This window comes from Amyelois transitella, chromosome 15, assembly GCF_032362555.1.
Source record: "Amyelois transitella isolate CPQ chromosome 15, ilAmyTran1.1, whole genome shotgun sequence".
Taxonomy (NCBI): Eukaryota; Metazoa; Arthropoda; class Insecta; order Lepidoptera; family Pyralidae; genus Amyelois; species Amyelois transitella.
In genome coordinates, this window is record NC_083518.1 from 10,433,741 (window position 1) to 10,457,208 (window position 23,468).

Genomic DNA, 23,468 nt, shown 5'->3' on the forward strand with positions numbered 1-23,468 from the left:
GGAAAATTTTGCAAAATTCTGCTTGATCAAAAAACATTAATGCTACTTTTATTTCTAAAAATCCCAACAATTTATAATTAAGCTATTTTTTCCAGTCGAATACAAAGCCACACTATGGTCCACCACGGTCGCTCTCCTAGAAGACGACGACACATATATTCGGCAGCGAATCAGCTCCGCACTATCCGTATACCTTGATCTACCGGCCACTGTACCGACCCGAGTCGCGATGTTGCTGAGAACATCTCTCGCGAAGTGTGAAGGGTCGGTTGACCGCGTGGCGTTGATGGTTGTATTAGCGTTGTTGGATTTTAAATCGGAAGTGTGTATGACCGATGAAATTAATGATGAGGTAAGGATGACTCCGGTTTGTGATGACAAAGGTAAAGACGTTTTGCCCCCCTTTACGTGGGATCGCCACAATATATATGTTGTATGTAAATCCTTTCCGACACATCTATACTAATATTATAAAGCTGAAGAATTTATTTGTTTGTTTGAACACGCTTATCTCAGGAACTACTAGTAGGTTCGAATTGAAAAATTCTTTTTGTGTTGAAAAGACCATTTATGGAGGAAGGCTTTAGGCATTACGCTGCAACTATTAGGAGCTAAGAAATAATGGAAAATGTGAAAAAAAAACGGGGAAAATTATTCATCCTTGAGGGCTTCAATGATGCCCGAAATAACTATTCCACGCGGACGAAGCCGCGGGCACAGCTAGTACATACATATAATCACGCCTATATCCCTTGATTCCCAATTTTTTTTCAGTGTCGCGTTTTCGACCAAAACGAGCGCCACAACATTATTCTAGAAGAAACAGTGTGGACCGATGACTGTGCGGAGAGAATAAGACACATTCATAAGAAAAACACTTTGAATTACGTATTGGATATATGTGACAACCCGACATACAAACATACAATCGACAAATTGTGCAACAATAATGTTGTAATGTTCAAAAAGTTAGCCGCAGGTGATGGAGTATCAAAATCCGCTGCCTTGAATCCTAAAATTGAATTATTTATTAAGAAGTTGACTTTATAATAATGATTGAGAAACTATTAAAAACATAATTAAATTTACTAAAAACCTTTGTTTCTTTTAACCGACTCCAAAAATGAGGAAGTTCTCAATTCGACCGTATTTTAATTCGATTTGCATTCTAAAGAGAAGAGTGAAATCTGATTAAGATCTGGGAATAAATATGGAAGCTATTCCAGGAAACACTTCAAAAATCAACAGAATTAGCTCTGCAGTTCAGTTAATGTGAAATGGGAAAGGCATCTTCTCACAAGGAGAAGGGATGACCATTATTAATTATTATTTATCTATATAAGCGACAAATAAAAAACAATGCAGTCAGCTGCGTATTAAGCTAATTTATAAAGAGCTATTATAGACTCAGAGATCTGATGTTAAGCATTTATCAGGTAAAAGTACTAACATTAAAAAGGATAAAATAGAAAAAAATAGACTTCAAAAACACTAAAAAGCTAGATATAATTGATAATTTAAATAACATTCGTATTTCCTAGATTAGTGGGTTGGTACCTGACCTACCTATATAAAGTTATGGAGTTGACCAAAAGACAAATAATAACAAAACACATACTAAATTTATGTGTCTTCTTCAGTAGTGAGAAGCTAGCAGTGCGAAGCCGGGGCGGGTCGTTAGTAAATAATGAAAATCAGGTGATGGTCACATAACTATATTTTTATTTACAGCATTTTCAGGTTTCGGTTTAACAAACTTACGAAATTATTCGACATCACACAAATTTCTCACACGTATACATTTGGATTACAAATAATGATCTCTCATCACAGCATGTTCCCGATTGATCTTCAATGGTCAACAAAACGCATAAAAGTGATACTTACAAAATAATTTATTACATAAAATAAAGAATTTTATCATTATCTTGATTTAGGAATCAAAATAGTAAGCTATTTTTGATTTGGTCAGTTTTAATGAGCGTAACATAATGATAAACTTATATTTTTTGCTCATATCAAAACATGGAAAATAATCTTGTTGATTTTGGTGTTCCGTTGTAATTTTTAAAACAAAGCGAGTGGTATTTTTCGAGGCTACTTTAAAAACCATCTTAGATTTAACGATTTAGCCATGAACAAATAAGTTTGCCAAAAGAACAAATAAGAATCTATGACATGGAACAGATGCCAAATAATTTTGGTCCAATTCTATCTCAGCGTTGTAGAGCCTATTCTTGTCTTACCCATACATATGAGACAGTCATATAAAGAGCTATTTGACAGACAACTTCTCTATATTTATATACATTTATACAGTTTTTGTATATTCTCATATCATCTTGTTCCTTCGTATTCTAAACACTTCACTCGCAACTTGACTGTTCTTGAAATTCACCTTTTTATTTTTATTAATCTTACTGCTGTCCTTTTCTAAACTAGCTTTCATCTCATTCACACCGTTCTCCACATCGCTGTCAGTTTTCTTGGTCAGTCTTTGCAATTTACTCTTGAATCCTTCCTCTTGATCGCTTTCTCCATTATCATTGAACAAATCTTTGACCGATACAAGTCTGTGGGAATTACCCACTCGTAGTAACCTTTTGAGGCCCCTAGAAGCCTTGTTTTCTAACAAGCCGATCAATCCCCAATCGTCAGACTTTTCCCCTTCTAATCCAGCTTCCAGCTGCCACGCGGCGTTCCTGACTTCAGTCTTCAACCGTTCACACTCCTCGTAACTCACATTTCTGCTTACATTTAACGCTGTCTCTAAAGGGTTCACTATGTACAAAGGTAATGAGTTTGGTTTTCTTATAGGTTTCCCTTCGATTACAGATATAGCCTTCTCCGAGAAGTCGAACTGAGCGTAGAACTCGAAGAATTGCAAGAGTAGCGTTCCGAGGTCCGCTTGGCTTTGTCCGTAGCACTCCGGGGGCAGCTTGTTCATGTCTCTAAGGAATGTGCAGTTCACGTTGTCCTCGGCTATTCTTATGTCTTCTTTTCCTGAAAATTTGTTTATTTCTTTATTGCATATTCTTTAGTACATAGTTATAAAATATCTGATTAGAAAGCTTGGTGAAGAGTAGTTACAGAGCGTTATAAACACTATTATTTCACAACGTTGAACCACATAATACACTGACCGGCCCTGGAGATCAAAGCGCTGACCGGCGGCAGCACGGCGCCGCCGCCGGGGCGCTGCTGCAGGAAGAACAGCACCATGAGCGTGAGCGGGAAGTTGGTGACGCAGCGGCCGGGCGTGGGCGCGGTGAGGCGCGCGGCGGCCGCCCAGCGCCGCACGGCCAGCGCCAGCGGGCGCGCGCGCGCGTCCAGCGCGCCCAGCGCGCGCAGCAGGCACGACATGTGCACGCCGCTCCTGCGCAGCCCTTATAGACTACAGGTCTCGGTAACGCTGATAGGCTTAATGATTGAAATGAGATGCCAATAGTGACAGGGTGCTAGCCCATTCTATAGGAGTCCCAAGTTTATAAGCCTATCCCTTAGTCGCCTTTTACAACATCCATGGGAAAATGGATTCTTGTCCCATTGGTGTCGGGAACCACACGATAAGATGAAGTTATCTTGATTAAATTAAGAGAAGACTCGAAGGCCACGTTCAGCTGGGTAATAACCTGACTCATATAATCCAAGATCCATGGTGAAAGGCATACCCCGGGCTGTTCTCCAGAGAGGTGAGGATGCAACCGGGACTAAAGCCAGGAGGAAAAAAGGTAGTTGTCTAACCAACCAACTAGCGGGGCAACTGATGATTCCAGCGACATCTTGTCGACTAAAAAGGCGTCGAGATATCTTCCACGATGATACAATACCATATAAAGATTGACTACACCAGAACAAGGACTCAACACCACTTGAAGTGACACCCTATACTCAGACTACCACTAACACATGACATTACATACATACATGAACCGCACCCCTGTCCCGAAGGGCTGGGCAGAGACTACATCTTTCCACTTGCCGTGATCCCTGCATACCTCTTTCGCTTCATCCACATTTATAAATCTCTTTGCAAGCTCGTCGGTTTTGGGTGATCTTGACCTGACCTTTTGCCAGAAATTATATTAAACGTGCAAACAAGAAACCTAAGTAAAGCCTCTCCAACAATCTGTATTCCGAGACAGTGAATTTTTCTTTTATTCTATTGATCTGATTGATATTATTTTGAAGAAGTAGGAACCTGCATATAACATCAAATAGCTGGTGTATGCATGTGTGTGTATGTATGTATGTATGTCGGGCCTCACAAGTTCCCGTAGCACAGGTCGCAGTCCAGGCCGGCCAGCTCGTGCGCGCACTTGACGATGGGCACGCGCGCGTGCAGGATGCGCTGCACGCGCGCCGCGCCCGCCACGCGCAGCTCCAGCAGCTCCGCCACCAGCTCCAGGTGCCGCTGCCACGGCCGCACGCCGCTGGAGCACTTCTTCTCCTGGTACACCAGCCGCTTGCCCGGGTCCAGCTGGGGGGAACGGTCTATATATATAAACGGGGTTGCAGCCTGTCACTATTTCAATCTTGATTGTCATTAAGGCAAACAGCAGAAATTGGCCTATAAGTCTTTTCAAGACTGTTACATATAAACCTTCCTCTTGAATCACTCTATCTATTATCCTTTTTTTATTTTGATGCCGGGTATCACTGGGCTCAAATAAGATTTCGAGGTCTATAACGTAAACTGTTGAATTGAACACTTCCAGTGACCGACCGAGCTAGCACATTTGCATGCTTTTTTAGTTTTTCCTGAAAATTTTAACAGTTGAATTTGAGGCCGTAGGCTATTTTTCCTAGATATACAGGTCTCTAACAGAAGGAAAATATAAAATAATAATTTCTTACCATTTCTTCCGTCAATTCATTGGTGAGCACCAAGTCCAGGTCACAGCCAATCCTCCCGAACCCGTTTACAGATGAACCAAACGGAAGCACCACGATGTTGCTGTACAGACTGTTGAAAACTACTTCCAGCTGAAATAATTTGAAGAATTGTTAAATATTCACATACATACATAAGGTCACGTCTATATCCCTTGCGGGGTAGACAGAGCCAACAGTCTTGAAAAGACTGAATGGCCATGTTCAGCTATTTGGCTTAATGATAGAATTGAAATTCAAATAGTGACAGGTTGTTAGCCCATCGCCTAAAAAAGAATCCCAAGTTTGTAAGCCTATCCCTTAGTCGCCTTTTACGACATCCATGGGAAAGAGATGGAGTGGTCTTATTCTTTTTTGTATTGGTGCCGGGAACCACTAGGCACTTAAATATATACTATAGTTATATACATATACAATCAAAGTATGAAGTTCTCTGTCATACCCAATGGTTGACTGGTAGATAATGCTTCTAGCATTAAGTCCGCCAATTGTGCTATACTTTTATATTGTGCAATGAAGTTAAATAAATAATTTCATGATCAAAACTTTAATTTGATCAACTGAATCTCAATTCTATTATAAGCTATACCTAGCACCAACAGTTACTCCCATCTGACCTCCGCCACCTTCGCACACATTGAGCTGCCTGAATGTGTAAATTTCCCCAAGAGATTTTCCCTCACTGTAAGAGCATCAGTTAGAATAGTCATACATACATTACCAAGGTGGGATTTGAACCTGTGCCTTTTTGTGCATCACACAATTCTCACTAGGCACCTAACTGATTCAACCACTACACTACAGGGCCCTTTAAAGGTTTTTCTGTAATTATACATACATACATATGGTCACGTCTATATCCCTTGTAGGGTAGACAGAGCCAACAGTCTTGAAAAGACTGAATGGCCATGTTCAGCTATTTGGCTTAATGATAGAATTGACATTAAAATAGTGACAGGTTGCTGGCCCATCGCCTAAAAGAAGAAACCCAAATTTTTAAGCCTATCCCTTAGTCGCCTTTTACGACATCCATGGGAAAGATTATGTAATTATTACTTTTCTAACGTATTTATATATTAAACCAATATTGTATATTTACCTGTCTGGCCACCATATATCTCAATCTAACTCCAATATCGTTCAATACTGTTCTGTCATACAGCAACTGAATTTGTTCAGACACTGAAGAACATGTCATAAGTTCTGCTCTCAATTTATCTTCGTTGATCACCTCATTCCCATTTTTTACAACTAAGGACTTGTCAGAAGGGACTGTTAATTTCATCTTCTTCCCTGACCTTGCTCTGAACCACAGGAACGGAGAAGGTAAAGCCATGACTTCATGCTCTTTCTGGTGGGAGCAACAGCTGCGTAATACATCTTTCATACAGTCTTCTGAACTGAATTCTATGAGCATAAAGTGCTGAAAAAGAGATTTTTTTTATTTACTTCATTTTTTACTTTGATCAGTTTAAACTTTATGTATTAAGTAATGCATTGATGTAACAAAGCAACCATTAGAGATCGAAAGAAAAAATAAAATGAAAAAGCTTTTGTGATACCTCTTCCGCAAAATTTTTATAGTGGTGAATTCCATTTATGGAGGCATATTGGGAACAATAACCATATAATTCACTAAAGGAGGACTCCGAGTTGACCTGGACCACGAGACTTCTTCGTGCCTCATCTCTCCTCTGAGCCTGGATCTCATCGAAGGAAACGAATTTCTTACGAGAATCTGTAATTTTTTTAAAGTTACAGTCATAACCTCGAATCCACCTTCACGTTAGATTATCGCGGATAAACAATACATATCAACAATTAAAGTTTACCTGAAAATTTTCGCACCGATAAACATTTACAATGTGTTATTGAAGGACGTAAAAATGTTCTAAAATAGTTTATTTTTCCTCTTTTTAGTAAATTTTTGAACAGTAAAGACATTTTTACAAAATAACCTAAATGACAATGACATTTGATAGTTCGAACTTTTGAAAGACGGATCTTGTTTTTTTCTTCTTTCGTCTTATTTGTAGCAAAGTCCCTACCCTAGAGCTAATTTTTCGTTTTGTTTCTGGTACACAAAGCAAGAATCGAAATTCAATGTGTCAAAAATGCTAAGCAGAAATGCAACAAAACGTAATTTTCAATTCAAAATATTTATAGGTTATTTTTTTCATCTTATTTTGAGTTAAAAGTATTTATTAGACTCAAAATAATGAACTTAAGTACAAGAATTATAGGAAGGGTGGTTATTCCTTCATTTATTAATTCAACAAGAACAGTACCGCTTAATTTTTTGCGAATCAATACAGTTCCTCTGGTGAATAAATTTAACTTTACACCTTCACGGAATTATGCTAAAAGTAAAGATAAAGGAAAAGATAAGAAAGGTAAGGGTGGTAAGGTGGAAATCAATCCTCAAATGATGTCAGAGTTGATACCTGTAGATAAACTCAAAGAGAGATCTATCAGTGTGATTGATAAGATGAAGGAAGACTTTGCCAAGAATCTGTCTTTACGGTCCACTACGGGCTCCATTGAATCTCTCCCTGTGAAATTTGAGGGCAAAGATTACGAGTTGCAGGAACTAGCTCAAATAGTACGTAAGAATCCTAAAACTATAGTCATAAATTTTGCATCATTTCCACAAGCAATACCAGATGCGTTGAAGTCGATACAATCTTCTGGACTTAATTTAAATCCTCAGCAAGATGGCACAACGGTGTATGTGCCGGTGCCAAAGGTTACAAAGGAACATAGAGAGACATTAGCGAAGAATGCTAAAGCACTGTACATAAAATGTAGGGATTCTCTAAAGGACATACAAAATGAATACTTGAAAAAATTGAAAAAACAAACTGGGGTATCTGAGGATTTGGTTTTTAATGTCACCAAACAACTCGCAGCCATGTGTGAAGATTTCCAGACTTCGGCCAAATCTATATATGAACAGAAACACAATGAATTAATTGGTAAAGATAAGTAACTATAGTAACAATAATGAATAAGAAGTAAATATTTATAAATTGCATTTAATTATAAATGAGTCATTGCTGTTTGTAAATTATAGATGTAAGGTTTATTCATTGTTATAAAATAAATAGTTTTGCAGAAATGTTGGATTATTACTACCCTTTTTTAATTCTGTTTCTGTGTTTAATTTCCAGGAATAAAGCTTGTTACTCCTCAAGGTACCTATCCTCTATCTTCATGCAAGGATAAAATATCCTTAATGGAAATGTTATTTTTTGTTATTATTTCTTTTTACTCCTCACCCCTATATAAAATGTACCTACCAGAATTATTTAGTTTTTAATTTGTATTTTAAAATTTTAACTATAAACAGAAATTAGGTTATGTTTATAATTAAAATAAAGATTTTTCAGGTTCAACGGCTTGGTGGAATACCCGTTTGTATTTCCGTGCTGCGTTTGCAAAAGTATTCTACGGCAGATGTTAGTGCTACGCGCTGCACCAATAAAAAAGTTTTTTGGCACTAAATTTTGACAGTGACTGATTTCGTAACAGCTGTTGTATTGTTTGGTTGTTTGAAAACATTACAAATTTTGTACTACATAATTTGCTCAAGAAAAACTATGGATAATATGAATAAAACACGTAGTGCAAATTATGATAGAGTAATGTCTCGTTTACACAATCGTTCGCGGTCCACCGTTTTGTCTAGTCCTAGCGTTACGCGCCACCAAATTCCGTCGTCCAATAGGGCTGGCGCCAAAGCGTCCTCTTCAAATTTTAGTTCTGGTGTTTTCAGTGAACTTCCAGTGGTGTTGGATGATTATGTGCCTGAGAAACCAGCGCAGAAGACCGTTGTAGTGAAGCCTAGAAGGACTATTAAGTCTTTAGATCCATCTAAGTCGCCGCAACAAGTGTTGAGGCCGCGTATTCCTCAAAAGCCAAAGCCGGTAGTGAACTCTCCTTACGTGAGAGGCCGTGGGTCTACTCCTTCGGTTATCTATCGCAGTTCAAACAAGTGGTCGGATGATCATTCAAGGGAGTGCTCGTCCAGTAGGTCCCATACAAGACTTAGGGATCTTAAAGTGAGTCACACTTATAGCTCAAATTTCTAGCCCATCGCTTAAAAAAACCACATTTAAAACAATATAGAGTATTATTAATTCATCCAATACTGGTTTCAGAGTTTACAAACAAACTATTTTCTTAACATACATATACAAGCACATCTTTATTCCTTATATCGCACCCCCGGTGCGACACTGTCACTTATGCAAAAACACAATTTAAAAGAGAAGCATTTATAACTTAAACATCCCATAACATTGTCATATTTAAAGATTTTTACAAGATGAATAGCTTATACTGCGATAACTATGTACTACAAAAGTAACGTTATCGCAACAAGTTAAGGGAAGCATTAGGAGAGTTATTACATATGTAAATCATTTTTGCAATTTTTGCATAAGTGACAGTGTCGCACCGGAGGTGCGATATAGTAGACAGAGCCAATGGTATTGAAAAGACAAAAGATTTTTTATTAAGTAGCTTGCATTTGTATCTTCAGCTGGGAAAAACCTCCTCAAAACTTCTAAAGTTATATCCAAATCAGATTTTACTATCTAAAGAGAAATTTATTTTTGAACTAATAAATCACTTCTATCACCATCCTACCAATTGACATAAAGCATCCTCATTATTTCAGAATGAAATTCAAGCTTACCATGAGAGGGATAAGCTTATGAGGCTCCGTAGCCGACTCTATAAAAGCTGTGGTGTTGTGCTGGATGATGTGGGGAATGTGGCTTCGGATAAGGCAGTGCAGGCGGAGTCAGCCCCAGAAATAGGTATGTAATGAAATTCTTGAAAACCTTCATTGGTATTCTCAATGAAAACATGTATGGCAGACTACTTTTTTGTATCATACTAACTAAGATCAATGGAATTTGCTGAAATTTGGCATACAAAAAGTGTGGAATTATAATATTTCCGTCTGGTAGTTTATTTTAATTAGCTGTAAATGTACTTGTAATATTAGTACAAGGCAAGCATAAGTAGCCTTTTTTACACTTTTTTTGTGCAATAAAGTTTTAAATAAATAAATGGTAACTTATAATTTGAATTTGCTTTTTAGCATACAACCTCTTCCTACCTACTTGTTGCCCACATTTGACATAGATGGCGTTACTGGTATAAAGTCACACAAAGAAATTACACATTATTGCCAAACCTTATTTATTTGTTTTTAGGAATACTTAATTTCACAAATTCTTGATCAAATTATTATAAAAAATTCTTTTAGAATGTAACTAATTTTTGTAAAGAAACATATGAGAATGTGTTGGTTATTTTTGAGCATACAATCACAAGCCGAAATAGCTCAGTTGGGAGAGCGTTAGACTGAAGATCTAAAGGTCCCTGGTTCGATCCCGGGTTTCGGCAATCTTTTTGGTTCATTTTTTGATTTATTCATTTATTTTTCAGGAAAGGAGACAGAATTAATAAGGTATGTTTTTTATTATATATATACATTATTAGGTTACTGAAACTTCTGAACGGATTAAAATAAAAATTATTATATTCAATCCACAATTAATTTTGGTGTTATCCATTACGTGGAAACCTTACTTTAATTTCAGTGATTTGAGGGAGGAAGTCGCGGGCACTTACTATTGTTTTTACATTTAACCTAAAAATGTAAATGATTAAGGAGTGTTCAAAAAATTTTTGGAATATCATTGTATTTATTTAATGATTGATTAAAATTAAATCAGAAAAACAATAAAATTAACACTGATTCGGAAAAATCGTAAAAACTCATCTGCCGCCTGCAAATAAATACCAGCTTAAAAAGTGTACATGCGTGTGTTTGCTCTTAGCATATAAAAAGGAGGAGTGGATATATTTTCACGCCTCATCTTTACCTACCAGTTAATAATTAAGGACGTCCTCGTAAAGGGTCAGGTCAAGAGTACCCGAAAGCTTGCATGAAGAGAGTTATGAATGTGGTTGAAGCGAAGGAAGTATGCAGAGATCGTGGCAAATGGAAATATATAGTCTCTGCCTACCCCTCCGGGAAAGAGGCGTGATTTTATGTATGTATTTATGTATAACAATAAGAAATATCTCTCCCTCTCTCCTTCTCATCTTGTCGTGTTACCAGTTGCAATCACTGCCAGTAAGCATCGGGGCCTGAGATCGGCTTATCTACTCCCCCCTTTCCATTACCTTTGATCTACCCAGTCTGCGATCATTAGCAAGCATCTTCTTTCGTGACGGATAGCATTTCTTCGGTTACTTACCTGCAACTGCCTATGGTTACTGCCTGTTGCCGTGTGGTTCCCGGCACCAATACAAAAAAGAATAGGACCACTCTATCTCATTCCCATGGATGTCGTAAAAGGCGATTAAGGTATAGACTTACAAACTTGGGATTCTTTTTAAGGTAATGGGCTAGCAACCTGTCACTATTTGAATCTCAATTCTATCACTAAGCCTAATAGCTGAACGTGGCCATTCAGTCTTTTCAAGACTGTTGGCTCTGTCTACCCCGCAAGGGATATAGACGTGACCATATGTATGTATGTATCTACCTACTTACCTGCACAGTAACAAATCGTCACGCTTTATTCTTAAAGGGGGCATAGTCTCTGGTAACATCTTGTAGTTGTAAACGTGAACACTAATACACTTCATGTAAATAAACTTCTTTTAAAACTATTGTATGTTAAATATATTATGTACCAGTGTCAGGTTGCTTACTTTTATAAGTCGTGTTCAATTTAAGAACGATGTTATGAACTGCTGGTTGGATCATCTAGAAATATTTTTAATCCTTTCTAATATGTCACGCATCATTCAGAAATGTTCAGAAAGAATAGTGTTAGACACATCACAAACCCCTGTGGAACTCCCACTCGAATGTTCATGTAACGTCCATCAAATGCCCATAAAAGTATTTTTTTATGATGGTCTATATGAAATGGTAAAGCTATACAAAGAGCCGAAAGGAAAGGCTTTGTAAGCACTACTTTCAGAAGAGAACTTTGAACTAAACAATGTCGAATGCTTTGGAGATATCTACGCTGAACTTGTCAAAACCGATGTCAAAGATGACATCGGTTTAATAGTTTCGTACGAATATATTTACAGGTATTTAAAACATAAAATACAACTTTAATGTTTTAATGCGATTCTTTTTGGAGTTATTTCATAAAGTAAGTATTTCAAAATAAAATAGTTTTAAATATTATATTTTGAAATACTTATTTATTGTTGTGTTCTATGCACCACAACTAATGTATAATTGTCTCACGTGGGTCGTGACGTCAAAGCTAATTGGCGAATATAATTGCTATAATTCAAAGTCACACCATAATCGTGGTTTATTTTAAACGACGTCATTAATTATTGTTTAATTGCCGTAAAAATAGTTATTTTTATGTGGTCAACTCTGGAAACATCTTATTCTAATTGTTACTTAGAGAGTTATGTATGTGGATGAAGCGAAGGAAGTATGTCGAGATCGTGGCAAGTGGAAAGATATAGTCTCTGCCTGCCCCTCCGGGAAAAAGCAGTGTTTTTATGTATGTATAAGAAGGTTAATTTTAATAACTAATTCCCAAAATGAATAAATTTACTTGCTATTCAATAAAATAAGTTAAAAAAGAACTTATTCTATGTTAGATGTCAAAGAAGCAAAGAAGTTTACGAGTTATCAACTTTTCTACACTATACATACTCGTACATACATAGATAATACTATAGAACCTGCAAGCTAATTTCGCGGTCGTCCGCATCGCCTCTTTAGCTCAGTGGTAGAGCACTGGTCTCGTAAACCAGGGGTCGTGAGTTCAATCCTCACAGGAGGCATTAATTTCATTATATATTTTATTCCATTTTTAATACATATTATTTTGTAGACTTAGTTATCATTAACATTTTACTACTTTTTACGGGGATAACATAAATTACTGTTTTAGGTGATCTACACTTTTTTGTTTGTATTATTTTTAATATTGGCATGATAATAACTTAAGGCAGAAGGTCCTTTAAGTAGAGACTAAATAGATTAACCGACTTGGTATAACATGGATCTCACAAGTTTTACGGTAGAAAGACTGAGCTGCGAGACTTGAGTTTATTTTACAAGATGTTTTTGATGGCTAAACGATTTTACCCAAAAACCAAGTGCTATTTTGAAATGGTTTTAAACTTTTTTAAAGTATCATTCAAAATCATCCTTAAGTTTTATAGATACTTATTAAAATAACCACACCGCAAGATGCGCTATCACAGAATACAGAAATTTCTGTACTTTGTTACTATAATATAATATATCTATGATAAGATATAAAAGATATCATAAAAATCCCGTAAGTACCTACTTACACATTTTTTATCACTTCACCCACACAAAAAAAGGTGTTCCCTGCTAATAACCTAACGGTGCCTTCTCAGGGTTCCCTTGTAGATGAGGGGCGAAGGCCGACCCCACGCGGGGCTCGGGCGCGTAACGGTATACCGGTAATATAACGGTAAGTTGGATGTTTTGAAAAAAAACCGTCCGTTTTCACGGCAGGTACTTAACGGTGCGGTTTTTGCTCGCCTTGGCATGTTTAGGCGTGTTATATAGGTCGCGCGGTGGTTTAAGAACGCTCGGCAAAAGTAGAAGGGGCATGCGCAGTGATCAAATTTTAGGTCTATTAGGTGCGACGAGGAGAGAGGGGGGGCGGGTGTGCGCCGACGGCGACACGTATTGGTGGATTAGTCACTCTTTACTTCCCGCGTTGAGTTCGCGCGTCCCGTGTCTCTTGGGTACTGTTGCGTACAGATTGTTTTATCGTATTAATAGTAAGTCGTAATGGGAACAAATGCCATAAAATAAAATTTACACATACACACTTTTGCATTTATAATATAAGTAGGGATACACACTTTCGCATTTATAATATAAGTAGGGATTATAAGTATTTATAAGGCACAAAATCCATACTAATATTATAAGATATGGATATAATTAAATAACTGAGTTAAAACATAGGCTACTTTTTTTTTGGAAAATCACGCGGGCGAAATTGCGGGACAACAGCTAGTATTAAATAAATAAAAAAAAACATTTCCCTTAGCATTTTTGAGCGCGAATGTACACATGCGCCGATTGCCCCCACTATTTTTGCCGAGCGTTCTTTAACCACCGCGCGACCTATAGCTGAAGTTACATTTTTTAATTCGTAATCGCACATGAACTTAAGTGAACGTCGTAAGAACTTAAGTATCAATACTAACAGTATAAACGTGAAAGTGTGTTTGTTTGTCCGTGTTTCACGTCAAAACTGCTCGGATCTCCACGAAATGTACGGAGTAGGACATGGGGTACGATTTCATGCGGATGGAGTCGCGGGCGAAAGCTAGTAAAGTATATAAATACTGCCAAAGTGCGTGTTGAAGTTGCGCAGTAAAATATAGACAAAAAGTCGAAAGCAAGATATGGAGTGGTTCTATTCTAGTGCCGGAAACCACAAAGAACGTTTGTTTATATGTATTTAATTCAGATGTCTACAAGTAGACGGTACTTATCAGCTGCGCCCGTTTATCAATATTCCACACTGAACGTGCTCGACACATTTCGACTTATCAATTCACATTTACAGCCGGTTGTGCGTCTGTTTGTATCACCACAACGACGTACTGTTCCAGTTCAGGCGTTGTTATTGAGATTTATTTAGTTGTGACAAATACCGATTATCATCGGTTTGTAAAGTGTAGGGTTGCCAGTACTGTTTGCCCCTGTCTGATCAAAAGCTTTATGATGGTTTGATTCAGATGTTTAACTATGCGCACGCGCACGCGCACGCGCAGTGTCCTATGACAGGTGTCACTTTAAGCGAGTTTAGTGGGTCTAAAGACAAAATATCTTTTATATTTACATAAAAACATTAAAAAAATTCAAAATTATAAATACCGCAATGTTTAACAATGTGGGATGCATCTCTCATGAATCTGATATTTTCTTCAATATCATGGTCATAATTCTCCAGAACAGCCAACATAACTAAAACACGCAAACTGTCTTATACATAGACATGCCTATCTGTATCTCTAAATGTTTAACTTAAGATCAATAAAAATAACCATTGACGCATGGCCTGTACAGAACTGGCAGTTAAACCAAACAACTGTTATTACTTTATAAAAGACTAAAACGGTAGCTCAGTCAGATGCTGTATGCCTGATAATTCTATTCTTGTGCCCGAAAGCCCTATTAGCACACGCTCATTGCCCGTTGATAATACAACCATCCGGCACGTCATATCCGTTTCCGCGCACACTTGGCTCCATTCCAATCTATTTCTGACCTGATACCAACCGTACATGCACCACACATCCAGATACTCCAAAATATACAGTCCCCCCCTTGAATTTGGTTAACACGAATGTGATAAATCAGATGGAAATAGTATCGACTGCATCTGGCATGTCAAGTGACTCATCGGCTATTTGGACGTGTGGGCTAACATACATGTTTAATGTTGATGATCAGCTCTGTTAAAGTTTATTTCGTTGGATCGTCATGTTACTTTATGTTTGCTGACAGCACAGTATCCTAACCGTCATAATGTCATCAACGTATACCTATAGCTTTATCAATACCCATATCGCTGTTCGCCGAACTTGTTATTTGCACATCTGCGATAACACACCCATCAATCAAGTGGATTATATTTAGATCGATGATATAAAAAGACTATGAGATAACACAGTTGATATTGCGTTCTTGACTGTCGATAACGTCAAAAGAAATTATATCACATAATGTTGGCACGATCCCGCTGCGTACGTGACCGTATTAGGGTAACGCTCTTCTCGTAATGACGCAAATGCACCTGAATGAAAATCTACGTCATTGGCTTAACCCTTTTAAGAATTTACCTACGTCCTAATTAATACGCTATCCCTATCTTTCCTTACATGTAAGAACAAGAAAGGAATTGGCATGTTTAGTGCGGTTATTTGCGGTACGTGATTCAGCAGTGCAGTTGTAACATGAGATATTGCTGATCTTATTGGCCACGTGTCGAAGGAAATGAACGATTGACGACCGGCTTATGCCAAGTTATTTTCTGGTGTTTACTAAAGTGTCAAAATGAGCAGGAAGCGAATTGTGAGAGCTGTTGTCGGAATAAAGCTTGCGTTTGGGTTTGACATTCCTCAAAATTACACTCTAAGTAATCTTGAACTCTTTAGAAATTGAAAGCACAAAGAGCGATAAAGAAAAAGGCAGAGGATTAGCCTAATAGAATAGACGATTATTTGGGAAAAAATACAATTTATGTCGCTTGAGCACCTTAATTTTACTAATTTAACTTCGGTGATTTAGAGTAACAATACTACAAAGAGTAATTCCACATCAAACCACAAATTGTTATATCTTCTCGTTGTTCGTGGTATCCCGCCGTTACCGCTCACGTCACATACCTCATTATATGCAAGTCACGAACTTGACCGCACTACAATGGAGTTAGAAGCCCTGTAGTCATTGGTTAAGTCTACGCTGGAAATACATTTTCTTGGAGACGAAAATTTGAGTCCCAGAAGTCACCTTAATAAGCTTGATAATGGAAAACAGTTGTCCCGTATATATATTTTGCAACATTGTTAGTACCAAATGCAATATAAAGCGATATGACCAAATGTCCTGGCCTATATCGATTTGAGTATCATTCTAAAGCGCATCATTAAATTTCGATCTGTAATGTCATGCCCTTACGAAATCAGATATCAGTGAATTTATCATCTCATCGAACTTTCTAATAGGATCTTTTAGACTTCCATGGCCCGTGGCGAAGGGCACGCCCTGCGGTCAGTGGCCGGGTCGTCGGCCGGCGTCTGCGCAGCTTCCCGCCTCTCCCCTCGTCCTGGCTCCCCCGCTACAATCGTAGTACAATGCACCTCACCTTGAGTTAACGCTTGCAAGATTTCCTCGAACATGGCGTTTCGACTATTTTCTACTTGTAATGAAATTAACAAATCTGTATTGTTTATTTTGGGGATATTAAATTTATCGGGTTTGTTTGATGATTATGGTGGGGGTGATACCTTCTTCGAAACCTCTTGTAACCTGATAATTTTAAATTATGTTCAAAATTAACACCGGGCATTAATGTAGTGGAAAAATACAAATAATTTCATCAAAACGAGTTCTATTAGTTGTTTCATAAATTTCATCGTTTTCCTTCCTTGGTTAACAAATATGTTTTTGTATTTATGTTGTTACTTTATGTCTCCTTTTAAATATTACATACATAAATATGGTCACGTCTATATTCCTTTTGGCCACGTTTAGCTATTTGGCTTAATGATAGAATTGAGATTCAAATAGGGACAGGTTCCTAACCCATCGCCTAAAAAAGAATCCCAAGTTTGTAAGTCTATCCTTTAGTCGCCTTTTATCCTATACCTTTTATTTAATTTATCGCGTGCACGTTTTTCAATAAAATACCTCTTGTTCCTGCAAGTTCGCCTTCTATTTGTGGAAAATCGTTGGCTTCCGGGCGGGTAGATATATTTCAACATTGCTGTTTTATACTTTTTACGGATTCGGTTCCCAGAAGATCTTGGTCACGATTTTGACTCACGTGATTTGAAAGTTACTTCCAAGTTGTCACGTGATATACTTCAGTTCTTGTTTTTGGAAGCATTTGAAACAAGTTCCAATTGCGGAATATAAAGCAAACTTTTTCGACCGTCGTCGACAAAACAACCAAAATTCATTATTCAGAAGGTATTCAGCAGTCAGCACCAGATGCTTACTTCTAGTTGTAAATTATTTTCTTTTTGCTATGCTATGCAAAATCCACAGGAAGAAATGATGTGGTCCAATTCTCGATTCTTCAATGCATACTGCTTATATCAACCTCGCACGACTATTATTTGAATAGATTTCATGTAGTTTCAAATTCGATGATCAAAATGTCATCTAAAAGCTTTATATTTCTCCTTCTAATAAACTTAACAGCACGATTAATCGGTACAGATTCATAAAAAATCTTTGTGTTTGTAAATATCTGACCGGATTACTGGTCGCGGCACGTTTCCTGAAGTCTTGCATCACATCTCAGCATTGCATCATGTAGCGGCGGACTGCATCCGGCTTCTCTGGCACGCGTGCCAAGGTTGAGATTGAGACCTATATCGTCTTTAACGTAATTAGTATCAGTAACATAGTGACATATATTCACTACAGAATATTTGTTACTGGAGAGTAAAATTGTTTTAAAGTTTTGACTTTCGCGGCTTAAGAATTGATACGCTAGTCCTTTTGTTCGATTGCCATATTTTCTGATTGTTTTCCCTGATGATTGTCCCTATGGTCCAAGATATGTTAATTTGCGTTACATCTGCCGATTTTTCTAAAGGCGTATGTTTTATTAATACGGTGATACAGTTATACAGATCATAAGCAAACATGATGACAAGTGTTATATTATAAGATAAACCAACTGTAACAGTATTTATACAATAGAATAGATTTATTTTCAAAATTGGATACAAGGTATCACTTATTGACGTCACATCACTTAAATCTAATTATAACTACTACCGCTTCCAAAGCGCATGTGTAGAAGAAGCGGCGGAACAAACTACACTGCAGCATTTTCATCGGACGTCAATACGTATAAACCTCTCCTCATAAATATACTCATAATAACTTCTAATATGATTTCTTCAATCTCTATGCTGCGTTTTGAAAATTACTCTAAATCTGCAACTAATTTTAAAAGCCCCGCGGCTTTCAAGTTCTTTTCTCCACCCTGTGGTGTCTTAATTATTTATCAATTATTAGACAAAAGCACGCATCACTATCCTTCGCTCAGCATGCGTCATGGACCACATATGAGCCACGCTGGTCTCAAATTACGACTCGAAAATGAAGCAACACCAACACCTAATGCCTGCATTCTTTGCAGTGATAGCAGCGACCTTGTCCGCGTTTGCATAACTGCGATAACTCCACGTGCCGGCACTCCAGCCGCGCGAAACGAACCGTCCATGTGGAAAAAATGGAACGTGATGGAATTAACGCTGTTTTATTGGCTTTTGGCCCTTCACAGTTCCTAGTGACTCGTGAATCGACAAGTATCGTCTTGTCTTGTTCACAATTTTACCTAATACGTCCGCTAGTCATGATATGTAGGCCCATAGGTCATAAAAATAGGGATGCCGAAAATCGAACATTGAAGAAATGTCAAAGCGGTACACCGAGTACACGCAAATTAAGACATGCTTAGATCTAACTTAGGTAATTTAAATACCATGCCTTGTTATTCGTCACCGCCTTGTTTGTCTATAATTGTAAGTACTTATTTGCAGGCAAAATCAAGCCGTTTTCAGAGGTTTGCTTATTTGGCACACGGCACATGTTTTCAGTTAGTACTGTCTTTTAACTCTCATCTTACAACGATTTAAAACGTGTTTAGGAGGACGATGCTAACGGTATTCTATCTTCACACCCACTATCAAATGTCCCTCTATATTGTGATGTAAATATCTATTAACATTGTGTAGAATTACATCACATTTCAGATTTTTAACATTTGTAGATTTTCAAATGAAAAGGTAAAATACAAAGATAAGTACCCGAAACCACCGAGCTTGCATGAAGAGAGTTATGAATGTGGATGAAGCGAAGGAAATATGCAGAGATCGTGGCAAGTGGAAAGAGGTAGTCTCTGCCTACCCCTCCGGCGTGATTTTATGTATGTATGTATGGAGATTTTCATCCTCAATTCTATGAGAAAGACAAATATATAAAGGACTTACAACTTACAGCCGTGTGGTTCCCGGCTCCAGTACAAAAAAGAATAGGACCACTCCATCTCTTTCCCATGGATGTCGTAAAAGGCGACTAAGGGGTAGGCTTACAAACTTTGGATTCTTTTTTAGGCGATGGGCTAGTAAACTGTCGCTATTTGAATCTCAATTCTATCATTAAGCCTAATAGCTGAGCGTGGCCTATCAGTCTTTTCAAAACTGTTGGCTCTGTCCCACAAGGGATATAGACGTGACCATATGTATGTATGTATGTACTTACAACCCTTAAGTGGTGGTTAACTTGTTATGTGGCCAACTGTTACCGCATGTATATTGCTAAGAAATTCTATTAATATGTAATTAATTTGTAATGTAGTACTAGAAATCAATGCAAAACTTCCATTGCGCAACAGACCTTATGATGTTAATTGCGTCGCATTTTCCAACCCATGATTGAAGTGCTAGGTATATCCTAACCATATTGTTTTCTGATCGGCGATAAGGCGACAAGTTCAATGTCGACGATAAAGTTTTATGGCCGATTGGGGCGCTGGGAAATATCGCGGAATTTCCGTAGCTCACTAAAATTTTCAAAGACAATCTTTCCTTCCTTCTTTGTGATGTTTAAAGTCAAAATGTGATATAAAATTATGTCTGTAACCCTAAAGGCAGTGCTTACTTTATTCCTTTTACCACAGTCCCCTGCATACTTGTTTCGCTTCAGCCACATTCATAACTTAAGGGAGACGCGAGGTGATTTACGAAACTCAATTACTGTTGTACCTATTTATAGTTTTCAAGTTTCATTTTAAACTCGATCGCCAATAATAGTCAAATGTTCATAATAATACCATGCGTATTATTTCAAGGCACGAAAAGTAAAAACAAATCTCATGCTAGTATAGGAGTTAGAACAGGTATAATAAATTCAAGCTTCAATATTATAATAACTTTAACGGTTTTTGACATTCCATTATAAACAGCCGAGCCGAGTGACGCCAGTAGGCCCTCGTTTCGGATTCACTACGAATCTGCTAAGAGTTCGCTTGGCAAGGCACGTTTATACACCGAATTGTTATTCTATCCGAACAGTGTGAGTCGAGGACACTCCACACTCTATTTGCATTCTGTCAACGCTCTCTGATGCAGACGGGATTCAGTTGGGCTGATCTTGTGGTTTTCTACAACCTTCAATCTGTTCGTTTAACGTGGAGACTGAGAAACGACCATTAACTTTGACCTAAGACATGTGGTTCGCATTTCTTCAAATCTGTCAATAGAATAGTATTCGCACTCGAAATTTAATCTTATGATACTGAGATTAAAGTAACTGATGGTTCTTGCATGCATTTCACTAAAACCAAGAAGCTCTAATTAGAATTAAAGGATATAACTGATTCTAAACTTAAAATAAATAAAATTTGATTTCAAAAGATGCCTAATGTGACCTAACTCCATAGTTTTCCTTATCAAAAATGTTTTATAACCTTAGTTAAAACTTGTATGAAAGCGTCTCGTGTGCCCACCCGCAGAATTTACAATGATAATCGACCCAGACGGTGGGGGAATGCCAATATACAGTTTGTAATGTCTTCACGTCCTAATGAAGGCTGTGGTTCGCCTCCAGACTGCCAATTGCTTTAACATAGGTACTGCTAGGCTACTTTGATAGCCCTTTTGGAATTCCTTATAGTAATATTCGGTGAAGTTTCGAAATTATAGAACTCAACACGACACAAGAAGATAATGCCTTTCTTTACATTTCCTTGTCGAGAACCTACTGGAAGAATTCTTTAGAAATAAGTAGTGTCCGTGTACTGAATTTATTTTCAGTTTAAGCTCTATTTTTTTCCTCGTTGTTCTTAAATACATTTATAAATAAATAATTTTCCACCTATACTCTTGACTTGATTGTCAATGATTCCTACTAATATTTGCTCAGTGCCTTATTCGCATCAATATTCTTTTAACAAATTCATTTTCACATCTACTGGCCCGTTCCTTTATGTCTAGCAAATGATTTTTATGCCGAAATAGAATAAAAATTCAATTTCAAAAACGTTTCTTTTATTGTTCCCCATCAAAGTTTCAAAGAGAGCATTAACAATATCAAGTCGACGTGCCGCAGAGTGATCGTTTTTAAAACAAAAGAATTTCTCCATGGCATCACGGCGTGGCTTGGCGGCCAAGGCTGCGCAATGTCACTGCCGAGGTGAGCGATAAGGTTCGTCACGGTGTATAATTGCATTCCATCGATATCGATGTTGCATCATCGCAACGTGATCCCGACCTTATCGCACTCGATTTCTCCGCTCCGCGAGGCATTGCGAGGGATGAAATCGAGAAATGGAATGAGATTGTATCGGTGTTTCTTACGATGATTGAAACTTGACAACACGAACTATTTACAATGTTCAAGAAACTGTCTAACATTAATAAGCTGTTAGTATCTGTAATATACATTAATAGAAGAAAAGACCACAAGACAATTGCAACAAAGTCCTGAATAATTAAATATGATTGAGATTGAATAAAAATGAGAGAGCTTAATAATTTCATTATTCTACAAAATATACTTATATATGGACAGTTAATATTTCTAACAAAATGCTTCAATAATTTCGGATGATTTTATTGCTGTATATTGTATATATGTACTACATTTCTGTTTAAGTGCTGCATGATAAACAAGTTCGGATATCAATTAATGTCAACACTTAGAATTCGCCGAAATCGAGGCGGGAAATAACCTTGCATTGTAATTCACGTGAGCAGTCAAGTAGTTAGACGAAAATAAAAGTGCCACGCTATCTTTACATATTCATGTGATTAAGGAAAGTAATTGCTAAATTGCTTTTTCATGTGAATGCTGAATTCCCTGATGGATGCTTTGTTACATTTACATAGTGACATCAAGGATTTTCAGTCTTTTTGTTGTTACGAGTATTTTTTGTTGGCTGACATCGTTTACTCGTTGTTTCCATACGGACATTGTGTTGTGATGTACTGAATAGTATAACTATTTTGATCTCATTGATTGATGCAATATTTTAAATCATTCCTACCCGAAGGTCTTCTTATTTCTTTAAATTTATACGATCGCATGTGTCAAAGTCACCTTGAGCTCACAATCACTGCACTTATGTGCCAGTAATTCACAATTCATTCCGCTATGTGCATGCGCAAGTTTGATATGCCTTCATGCTCGCTACTGGAACACGTAATACTAATTGAAACTGTCGCAGCTCATGCAATAGAGCAGATTGGGTGATAGACGCATAATTTGTATCAGCAATATAAAGGAAAAGATAATATTGACAACCCCAAAAACCACAGAATCGAATAAGCTGAATACTTTATTGATATACAAATAACTACCTCTACAATAAGGAAAGAAATCTTGGAAATCACCACTTAAACAAGAAACCCCTAGGATAAGCTACTATGCAATATGGCAACAAAAATAACTTCTAAATAATGGCATTACAAGAAATGGCAATCTAAAAAGGCGTGCCCGTACATTTAGATGTTACTAGACGCTTTGTTGTGAATATGGATGAGTTATTATCTGAATCGACAATAGAAGCTGAAATCAAAAGTTACGTGCGCCGTCCATTTCATTTAGTTGCGTCGTGACCAGGATTCAAAGAGTAGTTTACTGATCACCTCGGAAGTCTGTAGAAATAGATGTGTGATCTGACTTGACTTATAATTTGACTTACGAAACCTTACATCCGCATTAACCCAAAATTACAATTAGAGAGAATTATTTGCTTTTGCGTCCT

At 37.4% G+C, this 23,468-nt stretch overlaps 4 protein-coding genes and 2 non-coding genes across 6 annotated transcripts in view; 5 read left to right on the forward strand and 1 right to left on the reverse strand.

Moving 5' to 3' along the window:
- The window catches only part of LOC106139459 (tRNA (32-2'-O)-methyltransferase regulator THADA), a 32,280-nt gene extending 31,213 nt beyond the window's left edge, over positions 1-1,067 (forward strand). Inside the window, exons 24-25 of the mRNA XM_060948376.1 lie at positions 96-352; positions 775-1,067. Of these exons, the coding sequence (XP_060804359.1) occupies positions 96-352; positions 775-1,050 (533 nt within the window). The 3' untranslated portion in view covers positions 1,051-1,067. The remainder of the gene's footprint in view (positions 1-95; positions 353-774) is intronic.
- Positions 1,068-1,710: 643 nt separating this feature from the next.
- LOC106137941 (poly(A) RNA polymerase, mitochondrial-like) lies at positions 1,711-6,885 on the reverse strand. The gene is made up of 7 exons (XM_060948207.1): positions 6,726-6,885; positions 6,456-6,631; positions 5,993-6,316; positions 4,858-4,986; positions 4,269-4,480; positions 3,144-3,376; positions 1,711-3,003 (listed from the first exon to the last, which is right to left on the reverse strand). The coding sequence occupies exons 1-7, from the start codon at positions 6,835-6,837 to the stop codon at positions 2,333-2,335; spliced, it is 1,857 nt and encodes a 618-aa protein (XP_060804190.1). The 5' UTR covers positions 6,838-6,885; the 3' UTR covers positions 1,711-2,332.
- Positions 6,886-7,026: 141 nt separating this feature from the next.
- Positions 7,027-8,003, forward strand: LOC106137942 (ribosome-recycling factor, mitochondrial). The gene has a single exon (XM_013338897.2). The coding sequence runs from the start codon at positions 7,112-7,114 to the stop codon at positions 7,880-7,882; it is 771 nt and encodes a 256-aa protein (XP_013194351.1). The 5' UTR covers positions 7,027-7,111; the 3' UTR covers positions 7,883-8,003.
- A 454-nt stretch (positions 8,004-8,457) lies between these two features.
- Positions 8,458-23,468, forward strand: part of LOC106137930 (uncharacterized) — an 87,303-nt gene continuing 72,292 nt past the window's right edge. Inside the window, exons 1-3 of the mRNA XM_060948377.1 lie at positions 8,458-8,954; positions 9,575-9,716; positions 10,354-10,375. Coding sequence (XP_060804360.1) covers positions 8,493-8,954; positions 9,575-9,716; positions 10,354-10,375 — 626 coding nt within the window. The 5' untranslated portion in view covers positions 8,458-8,492. The remainder of the gene's footprint in view (positions 8,955-9,574; positions 9,717-10,353; positions 10,376-23,468) is intronic.
- Positions 10,239-10,311, forward strand: Trnaf-gaa (transfer RNA phenylalanine (anticodon GAA)). Its single transcript has one exon. It is a non-coding gene; the product is annotated as a tRNA-Phe (tRNA).
- Trnat-cgu (transfer RNA threonine (anticodon CGU)) lies at positions 12,670-12,741 on the forward strand. Its single transcript has one exon. It is a non-coding gene; the product is annotated as a tRNA-Thr (tRNA).